The sequence below is a fragment of the Eulemur rufifrons genome, chromosome 19 (genome assembly GCF_041146395.1).
Source record: "Eulemur rufifrons isolate Redbay chromosome 19, OSU_ERuf_1, whole genome shotgun sequence".
NCBI lineage: Eukaryota > Metazoa > Chordata > Mammalia > Primates > Lemuridae > Eulemur > Eulemur rufifrons.
Window position 1 is genome coordinate 100,372,982 of NC_091001.1, and position 20,213 is coordinate 100,393,194.

General features: G+C 47.7%; 1 protein-coding gene across 1 annotated transcript in view; it reads left to right on the forward strand.

Moving 5' to 3' along the window:
* Positions 1–1,658: 1,658 nt before the first annotated feature.
* Positions 1,659–20,213, forward strand: part of APOB (apolipoprotein B) — a 38,360-nt gene continuing 19,805 nt past the window's right edge. Inside the window, exons 1-18 of the mRNA XM_069495043.1 lie at positions 1,659–1,831; positions 2,097–2,135; positions 3,196–3,311; positions 4,537–4,682; positions 6,850–7,003; positions 7,700–7,855; positions 9,227–9,351; positions 9,995–10,080; positions 11,226–11,445; positions 12,193–12,420; positions 12,636–12,753; positions 12,865–13,011; positions 13,753–13,964; positions 14,243–14,480; positions 15,021–15,197; positions 16,559–16,750; positions 17,671–17,838; positions 18,312–18,523. Coding sequence (XP_069351144.1) covers positions 1,753–1,831; positions 2,097–2,135; positions 3,196–3,311; positions 4,537–4,682; positions 6,850–7,003; positions 7,700–7,855; positions 9,227–9,351; positions 9,995–10,080; positions 11,226–11,445; positions 12,193–12,420; positions 12,636–12,753; positions 12,865–13,011; positions 13,753–13,964; positions 14,243–14,480; positions 15,021–15,197; positions 16,559–16,750; positions 17,671–17,838; positions 18,312–18,523 — 2,813 coding nt within the window. The 5' untranslated portion in view covers positions 1,659–1,752. The remainder of the gene's footprint in view (positions 1,832–2,096; positions 2,136–3,195; positions 3,312–4,536; positions 4,683–6,849; positions 7,004–7,699; positions 7,856–9,226; positions 9,352–9,994; positions 10,081–11,225; positions 11,446–12,192; positions 12,421–12,635; positions 12,754–12,864; positions 13,012–13,752; positions 13,965–14,242; positions 14,481–15,020; positions 15,198–16,558; positions 16,751–17,670; positions 17,839–18,311; positions 18,524–20,213) is intronic.

The following is a 20,213-nucleotide window of genomic DNA, read 5'->3' on the forward strand; positions in this document are numbered from 1 at the left end:
AGCAGGACCCTTTCCTCAAATACTAATGGCAGCGAGTCCTATGGAACGTCCATCCACGTAAAGTAAGCCAAATAAAATGCTCAGAGAAATGGAGTTTCAGGGCAATTACTTCTTTCAGACCTTTCACAATTCAGTGGTGCAGGGATGACCAGCCTTGAGTTGAGAATTCTGTAATATCCACCTTTCACAACATGAATATACCATGGACACAACACAGCTGGAGGGAGTTTAGCCGCCCACAGGAGTTCGTGGCTAAAGACAACAGTATCTGAACGAGGACAGGGTGGAGGCCCAAGTGTGGGGAACAAGGCAAAAGTCATCGCTCGAATATCATCTGAGGGAACAGGGGTCTTTACACACAGCGATGACCCTCCTGGAACCAGCAGTCATGCCATCAGAAGATTTAAGCAACTTCACAGGTAGCTTGTTACATCTGGATATATCTTATAAATCAAACAAAACTGACAAACTGTAACCATAAACACACACTGACTTCTGTGCTGTCCACATCCCATCCCTGTTAGCCCTATGTCCTCACTCCTGGCTGCCTCCTGCTTTCACTCCTTCCTGTGTGTCCCTGCCCCAGGTATACCCCACACAGTCAGCGCCCTTCATAGCCCACCTACATCGCTCAGGGCAGTTTCCTGTCTACACATGTTGTCTGTCCAACCGGGTTCGAGTCGGGGACATGGCCAGGCACAGACGCCCCTCCACCCCATCACAGCCTCCCCACCAGCAGCCCTTTCTGATTGATCTCGGGTCAGTGAAACGGGTGCTGCCAAAATGTCTGTCCTAGGCCTGATTTCCTACAGCTGGGCAGGAGCAGCCAACACCGGCTAGTTTCCTTGGGAAATGGAAAGCACCTAGAAGACAAGGAAACAATTTCTAGAGAACGTTCCAGGGTGTTTGGGAGGAACATACTCTGCTTCTCCTCATTGCCAACCCCCCATTGGGGGAAACCCAGGAGCCGGTGCAGGCGGTGCAGGTGGAGAAAAGCCTCGTCTCAATTTCCCAGAAGACCTTGCTCAGGAGGGTGGGCCCAGGGAGGCTGGTCTTCTCCAGAGCCCCCTCCTCGCTGGGGTTTCTGAAGACTTGGGCCCTTGGGCTCCCACTGGACCCATCCCGCAGGGCCAGTCCTGGTCGCTCACCATACCTCCCGGGCTCCCCTTTCTGTCTCCTCCCTCCCGCTAGGCTGAATCCCAGGTGCATGGCCCACAGACACGGATACCGATGGGGATTAGGGGTGTCCATGCAAATCCAAAGTCCACCAAAGCAGGAAAGCAATGGTGAGAAATGTCTCAACCAACACACTGTGCAGGACCCGCTCTCCAAAGGCTCCGAAGTCAGAGCGGGGAGAAGGTGTTGTCCCTGTGGTTGGTCATCTCCTGAAGGCACCCCCGGGTCAGGGCAGGCTTCAAGGCACTAAGCCCCCAGGCCCACGGTCTGAGACCCCAGTGGGAAGGCCCCAGCTGGGGCGGCGGGTCCGAGTGCGCCCCCTCCCCAGCGCCTTCTCGAGGCTCAGAGACAGGCCTGAGTGGAAAAGCAAACAGGCCGGGGACGCGCCCTTTGGACCTTTTGCAACCTCGGCGCTCTTTCAGCCCGGGCTCCTATAAAAGGCGCGCGGGCACGGACCGCGCATTCCCACCTGGACTGCAGGACGCGCGCCTGCCGGGTGCCGGTCCGGAGGAGCAGCCCGCGGGCGCGAGGCCGAGGCCAGGCCGCCGCCGGGAGCCGCCGCACCGCCGCTCGGCCATGGGCCCGCCGAGGCCCTCGCTGCTGCCGCCGCTGGCGCTGGGGCTGCTGCTGCTGCTGGGCGCGGGCGCCGGGGCGCGTGAGTGCGCGGGGCAGGCGGCTGCGGCGCGGGCGCGGACGGGGCGGAGGGCCGGGCTCCGAGGCAGGGCAGCCACAGGGCCCGCCGGGCCGGGGCCGGGGCAGGACCTGCTGGGGGAGGCAGGACGCAGGGGCTGCGCGTGGCCCTGCAGATCCTGCCTCCCTCCCAAGGGGCGAGACCTGTGCAGCGGTCCTCCCCGTCGGGTACCCTAAGCCCCGCTGGCAAGTCGGGGAGACTCACAGTTCGCTTTCTCTTTTTCTTACAGAAGACGAAGTGCTGGAAACTGTCAACCCTGTCTGTACAAGTAAGGCCTTTCCCCCACTCCCACCGGGCAGGGAGGGCGCATCCTTCTGTGCCCCTGTCCCTGCGGGCCCCTCGCCCCGGGGGCTGGGATGGCCCCTTGGGGAGCATTGCTCTGACTCCAGGAAGCAAGTCAGTCCTTTGAGCCTCTGCCCACCTCCAGGGGCTCTTAGCTCACCTCCAGCTGCCCTTCTGTTCTGTCCCAAAATTTCAGCCGAGGGGTAGGGTAGGGAAGGGACTGTCACTCTGTTGGCCTGTGGACGCTTTCAGGAGACATCACTGTCCTGTTTATCAGTGACTAATCATTGATTCAAAGCATATGAGGGTGAGGAAATGCTGACTTTAACCTTTGTGCAGAAATACGGACCTCCACCCCGTTCCTATTTACCTGACCCCTGGGGTCAAAGGAGCTGGCCTTGCAGGGAATGCGGTGGTACCCAGTGTTCCGGTCCGAGCCCCAGGGCCGGCTTCTGGTGAGGCAGCACCGCCATCTGGTGGGCATCTGGCGTCACTGCGTCGGGGTCACTGCAACATGACCCAGATGTTCTTTTTCTCAAATGGTACAGAAAATTCCTTTCAAGCACAGTGGAAACTCCAGAAATTCCTTCTTGGGGGTTTCTTAAAGCTATCCAGATACCCGCAATGCTTAATGCACTTTGCCTCATGTATTTGTAGTATCAAAAATGAGTCACAGAATTGGTGTTTTCAAGCTAAAAAAAAAAGGATTAGAGATGGCACTATCTCTTTGCTTAATGCTGTCAACTCTTCATTTACCAGAGGGTGTCTTCTATAGATTTTTCTGAACCCCACTACTTGACACTTGACACTCCCCTTCCTGTACCTCAGATGATATATTCAAGGAATATGGACATTAGCCTTGGCAAAAACATAATGAAGTTAAATCTATAAAGGAAAATCAAGTATAATGCAAAGTCAGTTAAAAATAATTTGAGTTTAATTATCATTTTTTAATTATCTATGCCACTGCCCCTCTCTGCCCTGAACTGGCTGTCCTTGGGAGAGTTATTTCTGCTATGTGGCTGACTTATGTCCTCTCATTTTAGAAGATGCAACTCGATTCAAGCACCTCCGGAAATACGTATACAACTATGAGGCTGAGAGTTCCAGTGGAGTCCCTGGGACTGCTGATTCTAGAAGTGCCACCAAGATCAACTGCAAGGTATGGAGGATGGGAGTTGGAGGAACCTAGAGCCCCCAGTTTTCCCCCAGCCCTGCTCTCCCGGGAGCCTAACACCCCACCTTCCGGGAGGTGGTGTGCTGAGCAAACCCAGCACATGCCAGGACTGTCGTGATCTCAAAGTGCTGGAACTGTCCCTCAGTCTCTAAGTCAGCGACATTGCTGAGAAGTTGTCTGCCACCAAAAATTTTGCCAGCCAAATTTATTTTTGTGTTAGCTTCCAAGATGATATCGGTGTCCATGATCTAGATTATCAGCAGTGTAGAACTGTAGATTTGAGCATGACAGAAGCCCAGTGGGTGAGCTAAGCGAGGGGCACATCTCAGGAGAGCACCACGGAATGCAATTTTTATAATCTAAGTGAAACAGAACCTGTTGCTCAAAGCAAGTGGAAAAAAGAAAAGAATGTAAACATGTATTTGTTCCAAAATTAAACTTTACTTATCATTGAGACTGCTGTACTCACGTCCACGTGTATCTGGAGCAGATCTAAGGGCTCTTATTGAGGTTTGTGTGAGGAAGAGACGTCAGGCGGAGAAGTTGGCCTCTTCTTTAGAGGGCTCTATAGCTCTTGTCTGTGCTATCAGATAAAGCAGGCATCAGCCACATGTGGCTGTTTAAATTGAAAAAAATTAAAAATTCAGATTCCTAGTTCAAGTGCCCAATAGCCACCGTGGCTAGTGGCTACCATATTGGACAATGCAAATGTAGAACATTTCCATCACAGCATAAATTTCTTTGAATAGTGCTGATTAACAACTAAGGATCTTTTAAACTCCAACTATGTGTGAAGCTCTAAATAGCCCCTAATGGATACAAGCTAGTTTGTTGGTGACATTAAGGAAACATTTGCTATTTAAACCAACACGGCCCCTCCTGCTTGCTATTTTTCTTCTTGGCTCTCTTACTCTGCGTCTCTTCCAGCCAATCACACCTCCCTATAACTAAAGCGAGTAACTTTAGAACCAACAGAAGTGTCTTCCTTCCCATGCATTGGGACAAAGTTAAGAAACTTGTTACCCCAGGAGGGAGAAAAGGACTAAGTCTAGGTTGATGCATGGAGAACCCACGAGGTGTGTTTAGAAGACAGGTGGTTTAGGGGAACAGACAGTCATGTTCCCCTTGGTGTCCTGATTAGAGATTAAGCCCTGGGCTGTGGGGGGTGCCTCATTCCTGATGGAGAATCTCCGTGTGCTGCTACTCTCAGGTTGAGCTGGAGGTTCCCCAACTCTGCAGCTTCATCCTGAAGACCAGCCAGTGTACCCTGAAGGAGGTGTATGGCTTCAACCCTGAGGGCAAGGCCTTGCTGAAGAAGACCAAGAACTCTGAGGAGTTTGCTGCTGCCATGTCCAAGTAAGGCATGGGCTTGTGTATTTCAGCTGCTGAGCTGTGTGCATCCTGGAAGTTTTGTACGTGAGTGCATGCACGTGTGTGTGTCCATCAAGGTATGAACTTGTGTGTTCATGTTAGGCACGTATGTGACTACAAGTATTTGTATTCTGTACTTACCTACTTACCGAGCATCAGGGAATTGCTGGCTTTTCACAACCATCAAAAAGAGGGAAGCATTATTTACCTTCCCCTATTTAGGTTCCCTTAATTATCATTTAAATGTGTTTCTAAAAGATCTCCTGCATTAAACTTCTTGAGACAATAAAACTGAGATGGTTTGTTTAAACAAAGAATTCTTGTGTAAAGAATTAAACAAGACTGCTGCCTGGTGGTCCTCCAGGTGGGTCCCAGCAGCCCTGGCTGGCGATGCAGGGTCTGTTCAGTACGGGGCAGAGGAGAACCAAGGCCATGGCGGCTTCCCCACCCAGGGCTGGCATTCAGCCGCAGCCGGGCGTGCTGATTAGACATTACTGGTGTTTATAGCCCCCATCTCCTCTAACTGATCAGTGCCCTGTTGCACCAGTTGTTAAATATTTTCAACATCACCCCTGCCTGGTCCCCAATCGCAGCTTGTGGGGTCCTGGGCATGTAAATACAGGCAATCATGGAGTTGTTAATTTGGTAGCATTGGGAAAATCCACCCCTGCCCATTTTTCAGTTTGCTAAACATCAGACTCAGATGCCAGTGCTTTATCTGCAAAACAGGCTTCCGTGCTTCTTTCTTTCATCGGTGCACCTTATTTTCTCTGAGATGTAGATGTGTATGAGGGGAGAAGGACGTGCGGCAGGAGGGAGGACTTTTTGGTCCTTGCTCTTCTCCAAACACAAAAGAGACTCCTGCTCTTGCCCAGGAGGGCTTTGCAGGCCTGCATCTCCATGTCTGGTACTTTCTCTTTTTTTACTTGACATATAGTAATTGTACATATTTATGGGATACACAACGATGTTTCTATACATGTGTAGGGATTAGATCAAGGTAATTAGCATATCCATCATCTCAAACATTTATCATTTCCTTGTGTTGGGAACTTTCAGAGAGGCTAGGGTGTGGGAGATGAGACTGGTGTCCTTTTCCTCCTTCTGATTTAACTAGAACTGCTGCAGCCAGGTCCTTGGAAACCCAAAGAGTCTCCAAAGGCAAGTCCCTAACACCAAAGTCCACACAGGCTTCAGCCATGGCCTGACACCATACAAAAGAGTGAATGTCCAACCAGTGTATGAAAAGAAGCTCAAATTCACTAGTAGTCAGGAAATGCAGATTAATGTAAGAACAAGACATTTATCACCTTATGCCCGTCAGACTGCAAAACTTCAGAATAGCTCCAGCCCCTGTTGCTGGCAGGCCAGTGAGGGAAAACAGCTTTCATGCTCTGCTGGTGGAAACAAGAACCGTTAGGCAATGTCTGTTTTAATTAAAAATATTTATACCCTTTGACACAGTACTTTCAGTGTCTGGAACTATAGCCCAAACAGTATTGTGTGAAGATGGATGCATACAGATGTTTATTTCAGTATTGTTTGTGAGGCAAAAAATTAAAAAAATAAATCCAGAAAGAAAGATGGTAAATACTATCCAATGGGGCAATGTCTGAATAAATTATATCTAGCCATACCATGGAATGTTATGCAGCTTTTTAAAAAGAATCTGTTAGAGCTATACCTAATGACTCAGAAAGATTTTTCTGAAGTATAATTGAGACAAGATAAAAGTGTGCATAATACAATGCCATTTGTATAAAACAAACAATAACAAAATCTTTATATGTCTGTGTTTGCATCCACCCACATTTACGTAGGATTCTGTGAGTCTGGAGAAACAAATGGAACACGCACTAAGGTGTCCATGTGGGGAGGACGGGGACAGAGACCAGCTTGGGTGGAGAACAGAGAGTGGCCAGACGAACCAAGCAAAAAAGGAAAAGAAATAAAAGAATGCCTAAAACATACATACATGTTCGAAAAACATACATAATTGTTCAAAAATGTATGTCTATGTATAAATATATCTATAAAGACATCATGTGAAATGAAAAAGAATTAGGAGGAGGCTACAAGCCCACCCAGCTTACTTTCTTCAGACTTGCCGTGGACAAAGGACATCTCTGTGACCACATTCTCTCTGGGACAGGTACGAGCTCAGGCTGGCCGTTCCGGAAGGGAAGCAAGTTTTCCTTTACCCGGAGCAAGGTGAACCTAAGCACATCCTGAACATCAAGAGAGGCATCATTTCTGCCCTCCTGGTTCCCCCGGAGACAGAAGAGGCCAAGCAAGTGATGTTTCTGGTGAGAATTCAGAAAGCGGAGATCAGTGGCCCTTTAAATGCATCTCCCTGTATTGGAGACCAGTCCCACTGTGTAGAAAGTGGATTGTTGACCTAGCTATGTGGCCGGTTACACAGGAAACCCTGTACCGGTGTGAAATACCGATGTCCGAGGCTCATCCCGTCCCCTGGGCTCAGTGACAGAGCATCCCGAGCAGGCTGAGCAGGTTGGGTCTAATTTTAAATCAGTTACTGGGGAGCCCTGCCCAGCCACCCCTGCTTTTCTTTGACTTTGTCCTCCAATTTCCACCCGATATAACACAGTAAAGCTCGTATGGATTTTAAACACAAAAGTAATGGAATATGTTGCCAGTCTCTTCTAAGAATTCCAGGTGTCAATCTGAGAGACAATTCAACTTACTTCAGTCCCAGGATCATGTGTGTGCTCTTACCCCATTCTAATGTCTATACTGCACTCCACTGGGAGCAGACGGAGATGTGTCCCGAGAGGCCTTTCCGCAGACCCACCCCAACGGGAGTCCTCTCCCAGCCCAGGCTGGCCAGCGCCGGCAGTGCCACGCTCTGCCTGGGAGGAAAGGACGCTCCTCCCAAAGCCACATCCTCTGCCTTTTCTCCCCGGCTCTTCCCCACCCCTCCCAAGGACCCAAGGATGTTTCCCCACGCTGAACACACCCGTTTGTCTCTTCCGCTCCCACAGGACACCGTGTATGGAAACTGCTCCACGCAGTTTACCGTTAAGACAAGGAAGGGAAACGTGGCGACAGAAATATCCACGGAAAGGAACCTGCAGCAGTGCGATCACTTCAAGCCCATCAGCACAGGCGTCAGCCCGCTCGCGCTCATCAAAGGCATGGTGAGTCCCGCATCAGCCTTGTGATGCCACCAGGTAGCATCCTCTTCATCACTACAATTCTGGGATGTTCCAACTAGTAGGCACTTCTGAGAAGAGCCTGCCCAGCCTGTTCTTACATAGATGACAGGTGGGACACCGAGCAGAGGTGGGGAGGACTGCCCAGGTTACGTGGCCTGTGGTTAACTGAGCCAGGATTAGAGTCAGACTCCTGACTCTCAGCCCAGAGCTCTGTCCCTCCTGCTGTCCCTCTGTCACTGGCACCAAACCGTCTGCCATCACTGGAGAGTAATGACTGCCCATCCCTGAGAAGGCTCTGAGGCTGGACATGGGGCAGTGAGGCCACCTACTCTTCCTTCCTGTCCCAGCTCCAAGCCTCTGGCCCCCAAAGAAGTCCCCAGACCTGTGTTCTCCTTTTGTTTCCCTCATCCCATGAAGTGACATGACTGAGACTGTTCCAGCTTCCTGTCCTTCCACTCCTAGAACCAGCCTGACCAAAGCCTGGCCTCTCAGCCTCCTTCCCAGGGCGCCCCTGGGTACGAGACTTCTCTGCTGTTCACTGGGGTCACAGAGCACCATATTACCTGAACTTGCTTAACCCCTGGTGACAGCTTCCTGGGCGAGAGTCTCAGGTTGTCTCAGTAAACATGAAGATCTTGAGCAATCAATGCCATGCCTGGCGATGTTCCTGGTCGTCATCTTTGGGACTAAAAACAGGGAGTCTGATGACTGCACGGGCCGCAGTCAGATGAGGACAATGCACTGGCTCAGGTGTCTTTTCTGAGCACCTGCTGTATCCTCAGCCCCACTCTGGGCAGGAGGGACAGTGGCAGATGAACCACGGACCTTCCCCTCAGGCGCTTCTAGTCTAACGCAGGAACAAGGTTCATGCACATGCTGCTGAGGGACGATACATGGCGTACCCCATAAAGGGATGAACTGAGCGGTGCAGACAAGCAGTCCTCAGCCTGACCAGGAAGGAGAAAGTATCATTCACATAGCTCATTGGGCGAAGCCTCATGGAGGATGTAGAGCATGAACCTGAAAGATACAAAGGATGTGTCGATGGAAGGGAGACATAAGGATGGGCTTCCAGGCAATCGTGCGAGGGGGCTCTATGGTGGGAAGGGTGTGTGCAGGATGCAAATATAGATTTTGTGCACCGGGTGGAATACCAAAGTCTGTAGCTTGACTTGGCTTTGGCTATGCCAGCTTTTTGCATCCCCTTGTCTAAATGCCAAGCACCTAGTTAAATTCTTTTTCTAAGCTTATCGAGTGGTACAGGACGCCCACTCCCATCTACCTTGAAGGTAAATGCCTATGACTGAAGATGCAGCGACTGATCAAAATGCTTTTCCCCCCTCTCATTCGCAGTCCCGCCCTTTGTCAACTCTGATCAGCAGCAGCCAGTCCTGCCAGTATACGCTGGACTCCAGGCGGAAGCATGTGTCGGAAGCCATCTGCAAGGAGCAGCACCTGTTCCTGCCGTTCTCCTACAAGTAGGTCACACACTGCACTCCTGATTTATCATTTAAGGGTCAGTGTGAGCTGAGTGCCTCTCATGCACCCAGTGGCAAGCAAGGCTGTGCCTTGCAGAGGGAGCTATGCAGGGGCACAGAGTAGAGCCCATCCCTGTCCCCCTTTTCAAGCTAACGGGAAATTTGAGAGGAAAGTCCTAGGCATGCTAAACCATTCGAGACCAGTAAAAGATATCTTAGATCCCAACTTTGAGGGCTGTAGATCTGGAAAAGCCAGGGATCATTGCAGGGTGACCTGGTTAGAAAGGCTTCATGGAGGATTGGAGAGTTTGCCTGGAGACTAGTAGATCCAAATCCATTTTGAAAACTGACAATCAACTAAAATTTATTGAGTAACTGCTATATTCTTGGCACCATGCTGTGGAAGATACAAAAGAATTCCAAGGCACAGTGTTAGTCCCCACCCTCTGGGCTCTCCAGATAGTGGAGAGTGCCAGGTGCACATGTCCTGCTGGTGGAGGGATAAGTAGCAACCAAGAGGGGACGTGTGCTCTTCATCATTAGGAGGCTGGGGATGGCTGGATAACCATGCTTGGAAAGGTGGGCAGGATTTGGGTAGAAGCAGAGATCAAATATGAAACGAATGTGCTTCCTTTGTTCCTAGGAATAAGTATGGGATGATGGCACATGTTACCCAGACTCTGAAACTGGAAGAAACACCTAATATCAATAGCCGCTTCTTCAGTGAAGGTGAGACTTTGCATCCTCGTAGTTGCCAAAAAATCTGCTCAAGATGTGCCAATCATGGCTTCGCTCTTTGATGGGTCCTAGTAAATGTCTGCTGACTAATGAGTGAAGCGGACTCTGGTGTTCTGGCCATGTCTAGTGAGAAAGCATGTTTGTCTCAGAATGTCAAGTTGCAATGGAATAAAGGAAAGGAAGAAGTCTCCACAGCTTTTGTAAATAGAAAACTAGAATCCTGAGTTTCCCTTTGATAGAACTGACATGACACATCCTATGATAAGGCCTGGGGCTGCCAGGATGAGGTGGGGCGGGTGGGAGAGAGGCTTCCGGGCCAGGCCAGATTGTAATCTCAGGAATCAGTCTTTAGAGGTAGAAGGGACTTTAGAGATCTCTAGTCCAAGCCTGACCCAGCATTGTTTTGTGTCTAAATCTGTCAGAACTCTTTCCTGTGCGTTACCTCATTGTTCTCTTGTTCACAGCAGCCCGTGGTATCAGGTGGTAGAGTCATGCACTTTTATACCCATTCTGCAGAGGGGAAAGTGGTGCACAGAGAGCCTTAGACCTTGATGTATCCAAGGTTGCAGAATATTAGAGGTGGGGCAAATGAGCACCAAGGTCTAACCTACACCAGGACTACACTTCCATGCTGACCTCCCCTCTCCCTGGCATAGGTCAGGGGATGCAAAAGGGCCTCCCCCCTCCACAAGCTGCCGTAGGCCAGTTAGAAGAAATGGTGGTGAGCGCCAACGTGTCACACCTCAGCTGTGACCCTGCCAACGGCAGCACCGCCTCACCAGTTCTTTCACGCACAGGGTAATCTCATACCAGATCCACGCAAGCCTGGGTTCCATTCCAGCTCCGCCTCTTAGACCCAGAGAGTTCTCGGGCAAAGCAAGTTGCTCATCTCTGGATCTCAGTTCCCTTATCCTTAAATTGGGGAATGTGCTCACCCACAGGGACGATGAGTCAGCAAGAACAATTAACTCAGCCGCCCATCACAGAGCCAGCTGCCTGATACGCGTGAGCACAGGACGGTTTTCTTCTCATTTCCCCTGTGCTGATGCCTCCCCAATTTCCAACTCCCAGTAGACAAAGATATGGTGGAGACGAAGACGTAGGCAAGAGTTCCTTTTACACCTTCCTTCTTCCAGGTGCCGAGAAGGTGGGTCTCGCCTTTGAGAGCACCAAATCCACGTCGCTGCCGAAGCAGGCTGACGCCGTCTTGAAGACCCTGCAGGAACTGAAAAAGCTATCTGTCTCGGAGCAGAACGCCCAGAGAGCTAATCTCTTCAACAGGCTGGTTACGGAGCTGAGAGGCCTCAGCAACGAGGCAGTCACGTCCCTCCTGCCACGGCTGATCCAGGTGTCCAGGTATTTAATGCTTGCAATTCAGTTTTTCACGTAACTTATGGTAAATGGCTGAACTTTCAAACCTTGGCCAAGCAGAGAATCTCAGGGACCATTTAAATTTGAATCCAATTAATCAATTAATCAGTTAACATTTGCTGGATAGAGAAATACCAGCTAAGGTGCTTAGAATTCCATGAGCAACTCATATGCAGACACACACACAGACACTGCCTTCAAGGCAGGTGTGTGTGTGTGTGTGTGTGTGTGTGTGTGTTAAAATAGGAGGGAAACAGAACTAACTGGCTACCCTGGAAAGTTTTGAGAGAAAAAGAAGTCTGTGCCCTCCAGAAGCTGATGGGCAAGGGGAATGAGAACTCAGGCAAAGAAAATAATAATTTGATTTCTCTACACTTCAACGCACTGGCTCTAGGTGCTGTGAAGGCCAGAGAAGGGACTGAGGCCAAGAATAAGACTGCAGCACTGTTGGCTAGGCATGTTCTGTGTCCTGACCGAAGGACGGTGACAACAGTCCTCTTTTAGCTACGGGGCGGGGGCATCTTTCTTCAGACTTTCTGCAATTGTGCTTCCTCAGGGTGTAATACTCCTAGGGAAGGCATCATGGTTCTCGGGCTCTGAGCTGGATTCTGGATTAGGATGGTGAGCGAGGGTAATAGGGGACGCTCCTGGCCAAGAGCACTCCATGGGCAAAGGATATTTGATCCATCATGGAAGTGGTCTGAAAAACTTCCTCCATGCTTTTCTTCTTAGCCCCATCACTTTACAAGCCTTGGTTCAGTGTGGACAGCCCCAGTGTTACACTCACATCCTGCAGTGGCTCAAACAGACGCATGCCAAACCCCTTCTGGTGGACGTTGTAACCTACCTGGTGGCCCTGGTCCCAGAGCCCTCAGCACAGAGGCTGCGGGAGATCTTCAACACGGCGAAGGAGCAGCGGAGCCGGGCCACCTTGTATGCACTGAGCCACGTGGTCAACAAGTGAGTCTTCACATGGTGCTTCCCCTGGGAGCAGGGGAAACCTCCTATCTCTGTACTGAAATTGTGCCGGTTTCTCTACTTTCAAACTCTTTTGTTCCTCACTGATCATTTTGGGAGTAATGACTGGAAATAAGAAATCAGCAAACACAAGTTTGGATTTTTAGACAAACCTCACTATGCTTCCTAAGTCCTAACTCTCTTCTCTTATTCTGTAGCTATCACAAGACACACCCTACAGAGACCCAGGACCTGCTGGACATTGCTGGTTATCTAGAGGAACAGATTCAGAATGACTGCACTGGGGACGAAGATTACACCGATTTGATTCTGAGGGTACTGCCAGTCTTTGTGTGATCTGCATCATTTCAGAAGCACTTTTCCTGGACACCCTTTACTTCTCTCTCCTGCACCCTGATGGGTTCTTGTTTCTTTCCTTCAATGCAGGTCATTGGAAATATGGGCCAGACCATAGAGCAGTTAACGCCAACACTCAAGTCTTCAGTCCTGAAATGTATCAAAAGCACAAAACCATCACTGCTGATCCAGAAAGCTGCCATCCAGGCCCTCCGGAAAATGGAACTTAAAGATGAGGTGAAGTCCACAGGGGAGGTCTGAAGCTGAAAGCTTGTTCAGATTAACAGGCATTTGGAAAGCACCGGGGAATGAGATCCTAAATGTCATCATTCTGCTGACTTTAGTCTACTCTCTCCTCATTGCAAATTTCAGCAAGCCTATTGGCTTGACTACCTAGCAGTATGTGAACATGAGAGAAATATTTGACTTTGTTGCTAAGCCAATATGCAGAATACAAAATTCTCCCTACATGCTATCCTCATACCAGACTGACCATTATTCTAATCTTGGGAAAACATGCTTCATTTTCCCCCCGTAATCCCAAACTAGGATAAGTCAACATGGCCCCACATAGGTGGCAATGACGCCAGTGCTTTGGAAACTATTGATTAACCCCAAACTTTCACTGTCTCTTCCCATCTCCACCCTCACACTGAAATAATTTATGTTAAACAAAACTTTATTTTCACTTAGTGGAAGATATTCCAAACATGTCATCACTTGGCCATAATTTCTGTATTTTCATGCAATTGAATTCAAGACACATTCGATAGGCATCTTCTGAGAACTCTACCTTGATGTTTGCTCTAGGGGACATTGGCAAAAAGATTCAATACCAGCATTTGAAGAGTTACTAGAGAGATATTAAAGTTGTACTTAAGAAGAGCTAGCAGACCAGCAGACCATGCCAGCCATTGCTAGGCATGTTCTGTGTTCTGACCAAAGGACAGAGATAACCGTTTCCTCTTTTGACTGCAGGAGCAGGGGGTCCTTCTTCAGGCTTTCCTCGATGGTACTTCTCCAGGAGATAAGCGACTGGCTGCCTATCTCATGCTGATGAGGACCCCTTCCCAGTCAGATGTTAATGAAATCATCCAACTTCTACCACGGGAACAGAATGAGCAAGTGAAGAACTTTGTGGCTTCCCACATTGCCAACATCTTGAACTCAGAAGAATTGTATGTCCAAGAGTAAGTAAGAGTAATTTTCCCCCGTCGGCCATTGTGGGCGCTGGGCTGGAATTCTAGGCACGGATTCTGGTAGAGCCACACTGCCTGCCCTTTGCAGAATGTGCTTTCTCCTGGAACAAGCACTTGTGCAAATATGCAGGAGACACTGAGCCAAGGTCTTGGGGCAAATGAAACCCAAATATTTGGTAGCAGTTGGAAATCCATATTTACTTGGGGTACAAGAGGTAAAGAATAAGTCACATAATGTGTCAGCTCAAAATATACTTCTTTTTATCTAGTCTGAAAACGTTAGTGAAAGAAGCTCTGAAAGAATCTCAACTTCCAACTCTCATGGACTTCAGAAAATTTTCCCGGAACTATCAGATTTCCAAATCAGTCTCTCTTCCGTCACTTGGTTCAGCCTCTGCCAAAATAGAAGGGAATCTTATATTTGATCCAAATAATTACCTTCCTAAAGAAAGCATGCTGAAAACTACCCTCACTGTCTTTGGATTTGCTGCAGCTGACCTCTTTGAGGTATGTGTGAGGAGTCCTAAGTTCTCCAGCCGGTTCTGTAAACCATAAATCGAAGAGTCCAGGGAGCCGGGAGGAACAGGATCCATCAGGCCGTTCCTACTGGAACGTTGAAGCCTTCTTATTTTCCTCCTTCCTCACCTTCCTCTCTCCCCACTAGGGGTCACCTGAAGCATGACTTCTTAGCGTTAATGGAAATACAGACGTCTCAGAGAAGCCCTGAAACCCCAAATCCAAGGAAATGTATAAGCTGCTTAGTCAGATCTGGTCCAAACCCCAAATCGACTTCCAACGGTGAATCTTTGGTTTAATTGTTTTGTCCTCTCTGAACCTTAGCTACCTCTTCTAGAAAAAAAGCAAATAATCAGTTCAAGATTCTAGTGAGATTTTAATAAGACAATTTCCGTGAAGTGCCAAGCTCAGCTCCTGCCCTGTAATACGCATCAAATATTTTTTAGTTAAATAGACATAAAGAAGGGAGCAGGAGGCTGACAGACAACAAAGAAACCTGATGGCATTGTCTTGCCTGATTTTCTTTCTCAGATTGGCTTGGAGGGAAAAGGCTTTGAGCCAACGCTGGAAGCCCTTTTTGGGAAGCAAGGATTTTTCCCAGACAGTGTCAACAAAGCTTTGTACTGGGTTAATGGCCAAGTTCCTGATCATGTCTCCAAGGTCTTGGAGGACCATTTTGGCTACACCAAAGATGATAAACGTGAGCAGGTATGTATTTAAGTATCCTCTCAAGGAAAGCTTTGGGTCTCAGTGCAAAAACATTCTATTCTAAGCCTGGAAGTCATCAAGGTACTGTCAAACTGAAGCGATAACTTTGGCTCTTATTAGCCAGACCTATGGGGTCTGTCAGTATCAGTCAGTATCCTCTGCAGTTAAGGGCCTCCTGGAAATTCAGTGTGCCTAGGTAGGGACACTCTAGCATAATGATTACAGGTGTGGTCTCTAGGGCATGGATTTGAATTCTAACTTCACTGTCTTGAAGCTGTTCATACCTGTACAATTTGCTTGATGTTATGTGTATCTGTTTCCACATCCCAGAGTATTAATAGTCCAAACATCAAAAGGTTACTTAAAGACTAAATGAAATAAGGTCTCTAAAATGCTAAGCACAGTGCCTGACACTGGTACTGATTGTTCAAATGAGCAGGCACGATGGTAAGTTTTAAATTAATATTTTCATTATTATTAACTGCTTTCTTTGGCTCTCACCCACATCAGTGCACTAGCTAATGGGGCCAAAAATCCATTTTGAAGCTAGCAATGAGCCCACATTTAAGGAGTAAAATAGGTTGTATAATCTGGAGCTTCTTATTGTTTAATTTTTTTGCGACCTGAAGTGTGGTCTGGGGATTAGCACTACATGAGAGCTTATTAGAAATGCAGGGTCTCAGGCCCCATCCAGGATCTACTGAATCAGAACCTGCGTTTTAACAAGCCCTCGGGCGACTTGTATGAACATTCAAGTTGGAGACGCCGGGCAGTAATTTACCCCTAGGTGCACACTGGTGGCCTGTCCTCCATCTCCTAGTTTCCTGGCCTCCACTTGAGGCTGAGGGTCTTTGATCTGCTTTGGGTCTTGTCAATCTCTATTTTCTTTCTCAGTGCCTGGGTATCAGTCTATGGAATTCTCCTTCTCTTAAGAAGAACTTGTCCAGGATGGAGTGTTTTTTAGGCTTTTGGCCAATTTATGTAGCAGCTACATTTTCTCAAGAAACCCCAAGTACTTTCCCCTAGTCATAGGAGAGGGGGCCACACAAGGAAGGGGTGGAGGGCTGCGGGTCCTCCAGTTTTGAGGAGTCCAAGCAATCCTGGCATCCTAAAGAACAGGGACCCCCCACCCGCTTACTATGCCTACATTTTCAAGTTAAGAACAGCTTTGGGAGCACCACTATCCCTGACAAGACCTCAGTGTTTTTCATCTCAGTGTAGCAGAATTAGTCCAGATTTCAGCACCTGCCCTGTGGCCTCACCGGGAGAGTTTGTGTTCAGGCCCAACGTGGCTGCAGCAGGAATGTGAAGGTGTTGAACGGTGATGACATCTCACTAGCCATTTTATCACTAAATCTCAGGACATGGTAAATGGAATTATGCTCAGTGTTGAGAAGCTGATTAAAGATTTGAAATCCAAAGACGTCCCGGAAGCCAGAGCCTACCTCCGCGTCTTGGGAGAGGAGCTTGGCTTTGCCAGGCTCCGCGACCTGAAGTTCCTGAGGGAGCTGCTGCTGCTCGGGGCGCGCACTCTGCAGGGGGTCCCCCAGATGGTGAGTGACCAGGCCCCGTCAGAGGGGCCCCGAAGTTGAACAGTGCTCTTTTTAGATGTCCCAAACTCCCTTCAAATCCCAGCCATACAAACTAGAGAAGGTGCTTGTACTTCCTTCAAAGAGACAGGTTTGCCTTGAATTTCAATGAAGAGATTCTTAGATTACAAAGAACTGGTATCTTTTGGAAATTAAGCTATTAATAATGTTAGCTGTATCTGTTAAGAGAATTAATTTGTTCATCCGGAAAGTAATGTCAAGTGTACCCTCCTCTACTTTTGCTAAAGGTCCTTCTACTATAGAAATGATACTATAGAAATGAGTATGAAAGAATTTGGCAAACTATAACCTACCATCCAAATATTTGTTGTAATTTTTATTAATGTATTAATAAATGAGAAAATATATAAACATGCTCCTTATGATTTGATAAATAACAATGTTGGCTTTAAGAAAACAGATTTCAAGTTATTTTATGGAAATATTATTTTTAAAATGTAAATTGATAGGTACGTCATCTTAATAGGTCCTTGGTTTCAAAAAATTGATTTTACTATAATAATATAATATACTTCAAGTATACCCTCATTTATATTCAGAATCCTCCAAAACACCAGAATTAAGCCATGCCATACACAATACTTAAAGTTCATGAAGGTCTGAAGCCCAGCAATATTCTTAAGTACCTTCTGGGTCACCGGTTGAAAATAACATGATATTCTATCCAGAGCAATTTCTTATGTCCCAATTAACTGGGAGCAGTAACCATTAGGTCTTTATTTTTCAAACTCTTCAGCTAATCAGAATATAGTAGTCTCTTCCTTTCTGGATAAAGAGGAATTATGGTCCAATGTATGGGAGGTTGCATTTAACAAAACCCATTTAGACTTACTAAAAGTTGCTTTCCTCTGTTGGATCTATAGATTGGAGAGGCCATAAGGCAGGGTGCCAAGAGTGACTTTTTCCTTCACTACATCTTCATGGACAATGCCTTCGAGCTCCCCACCGGAGCTGGACTACAGCTGCAGATGTCTTCCTCTGGAGTCATCACTCCCGGAACCAAGGCTGGAGTGAAATTGGAAGTAGCCAATGTAAGGCTCCGATTGCCTTTTGATTTCTCAGGTTATTCTTTTCCTCAGGTGTGGGTTTCTGGTGCATATTTTTAAAATCTGTTTCTAATTCAAGACAAAGTGCATCAACATTGTAATCACCTCATTTTTATGAAAAACTTTCGGGTTCCACCAGAATGTGCCACCTCTCTAGCTCCAGTTGGGGTATCGCAGTAAGACGAGTGCTCAGTTCTCCCAGTAAATGAGTATTCCTGCCATCTTTTCCTCTGGTTGTGCTTAAAGTTAGCTCAGGTACTTCCTAGTCCTGGGTACTGCAGTCTGGCTCTAGAGAACTGAGAACTTGCTTTTCTTCCTCCAAACAAATCACAGCAATGTTTCCTGGGGTGTGAGTGATCCAAAGATGTTTGCCCAGAGATGGGAAAGGGTGGTTGATCTTACTGCCAGCAGGGAAGAGGTATTTATTGAAACTGAATAGATTGTTTTCTGACTTCTAGATGCAGGCCGAACTGGTGACAAAACCCTCTGTGTCTGTGGAGTTTGTAACAAATATGGGCATGATCATTCCAGACTTTGCTAGGAGCGGGGTCCAAATGAACACCAACTTCTTCCATGAGTCAGGCCTGGAGGCTCATGTTTCCCTCAGAGCTGGGCAGCTGAAGTTTATCATTCCTTCTCCAAAGAGGCCGGTCAAGCTGTTCAGTGGCAGGTAATCCTTTCAGCCAGGTCTGCTGAGCTAGTTTGAAAGAGAGCATTGAGCATGTATCTGCGGGATTTGGCCAGACTAGACAGTTAATTGAGATAACTCAGGTGCCAGGAAAGAAGGGGGAGAGGAGTAAGAAAGAAATGTTTTGGATTGCCTATTTTTATCCTAGCCTAGACTCACTAAATATTTACCTTTTCCTCCATTTTTCACGTTTTACTAAATTGTCCTATATTTTTCTGCTTTGAGATTATGACCTACTGCTGAATTCGTTGTTATTAGGTTGTGATTTTTTGTTGTTGTTGTTGTTGCCTGTTTGTTTGACTGTTAATTTTGAGAATGAAGGAACACTAACTCTAAAGAAATCATCTTTGGCAAATGAACATTTTTCCCCAGGAAAAATACCAAAGGACATACTGATTTGTGGTAGGGTAGCCAGCTCAGCAGGTAAAGCATGAAACTCCTAATCTCATGAGTATGGATGCAGCCTCTTCCAGAGAGTTCCATTTTCAATGATATCCTCAGCCACTGATTTACCTTGGTTTCCATATTTTAGACAGATATGTTCATTCAAAAATAGTATTTAATTGCGTGATATGTACCAAGAATGTCAAGTGAGATACACAATGCCCCTGACCTTCTAGAGCTTACGGTTTACAGAGAAGACATGCAATTAAGCAAGCAGTAACAATAAAGTAAGGGCCAAGCTAGAGAAAGTACTAGAGCACCACAGAATGATGTATCACGCAGCCCGGGGTGGTCAGGGAAGGCTTCCTAAGGCAAGTACGCGTCACCTGACATCGGAGGGCTGAGTTATGGTTATCCAGGCAAATGGGAAAGAAATTAGTGTTCCAGGCAAAGGGAAAAGCATGTGTAATGTCCTGAAGCAAAAAGAATAGGGGTCAAGGAACTGAAAGAAGCTCAAAATGGCAAAGTTCTCAGGAAACATAAGTGAGGAATGATGTGGAGAGGTTGGCAGGGGTCAGACGGTGCCCGGCCATGTAAGCGAAGCTGTCTTATGGAGTTTGGACTCTTCTGAAGGCAAAGGAGTTGAAAAGGAGGCATAAATAAGACAAGGCTGGTGTTTTAGGAGAAATACTCTGACTCCAGAGTGGGAAACAGATGGGAAGGAGGCACAACTGGAGGCAGGTAGACCCATTGGGAGGCTCCTACGATCCAGTATGGGTGAGAGGGGATGACGGCCCGCACTGGAGGAGAGCAGGACGCGGTGAGCACTCTACAGCTTGCCAGGAGGCGGAATCATGAGCACTGGGTGATTGGCTGGATATGGGGACGAGGAAAAAGAAAGAAGAAAGGGGGGAGGGGACGCCCTTCGTTGAAATAAGGGCTACAAAGGGAGAACTGCTGGTTTAGAGGAAGACGACAAATTCGGTTCTGGATATGCTGCACTTGATGTCTTAGGAAACATCCCATTAGAACGATCCAGCTGGCAAATGGACCTGCGTGTCTGAGCCCAATGAAGAGGCTTGGGCTGGAAATAAGGATTTGGGAGTCATCACGCAGGTTGTCGAGATCAAACATAGACTAGGACAGAAACGTGGAGGAGATAAACATGTAAAGGGAGAAGGGGAGGAACTAGCAAAGAGTGAGAAGGAGTGACCAGAGAAGCAGGAGACCCAAGGCCAGAAAGGGCCACAGGCGTGGGTCACCCCATGGGCAGGCTGAGGCTGGCATT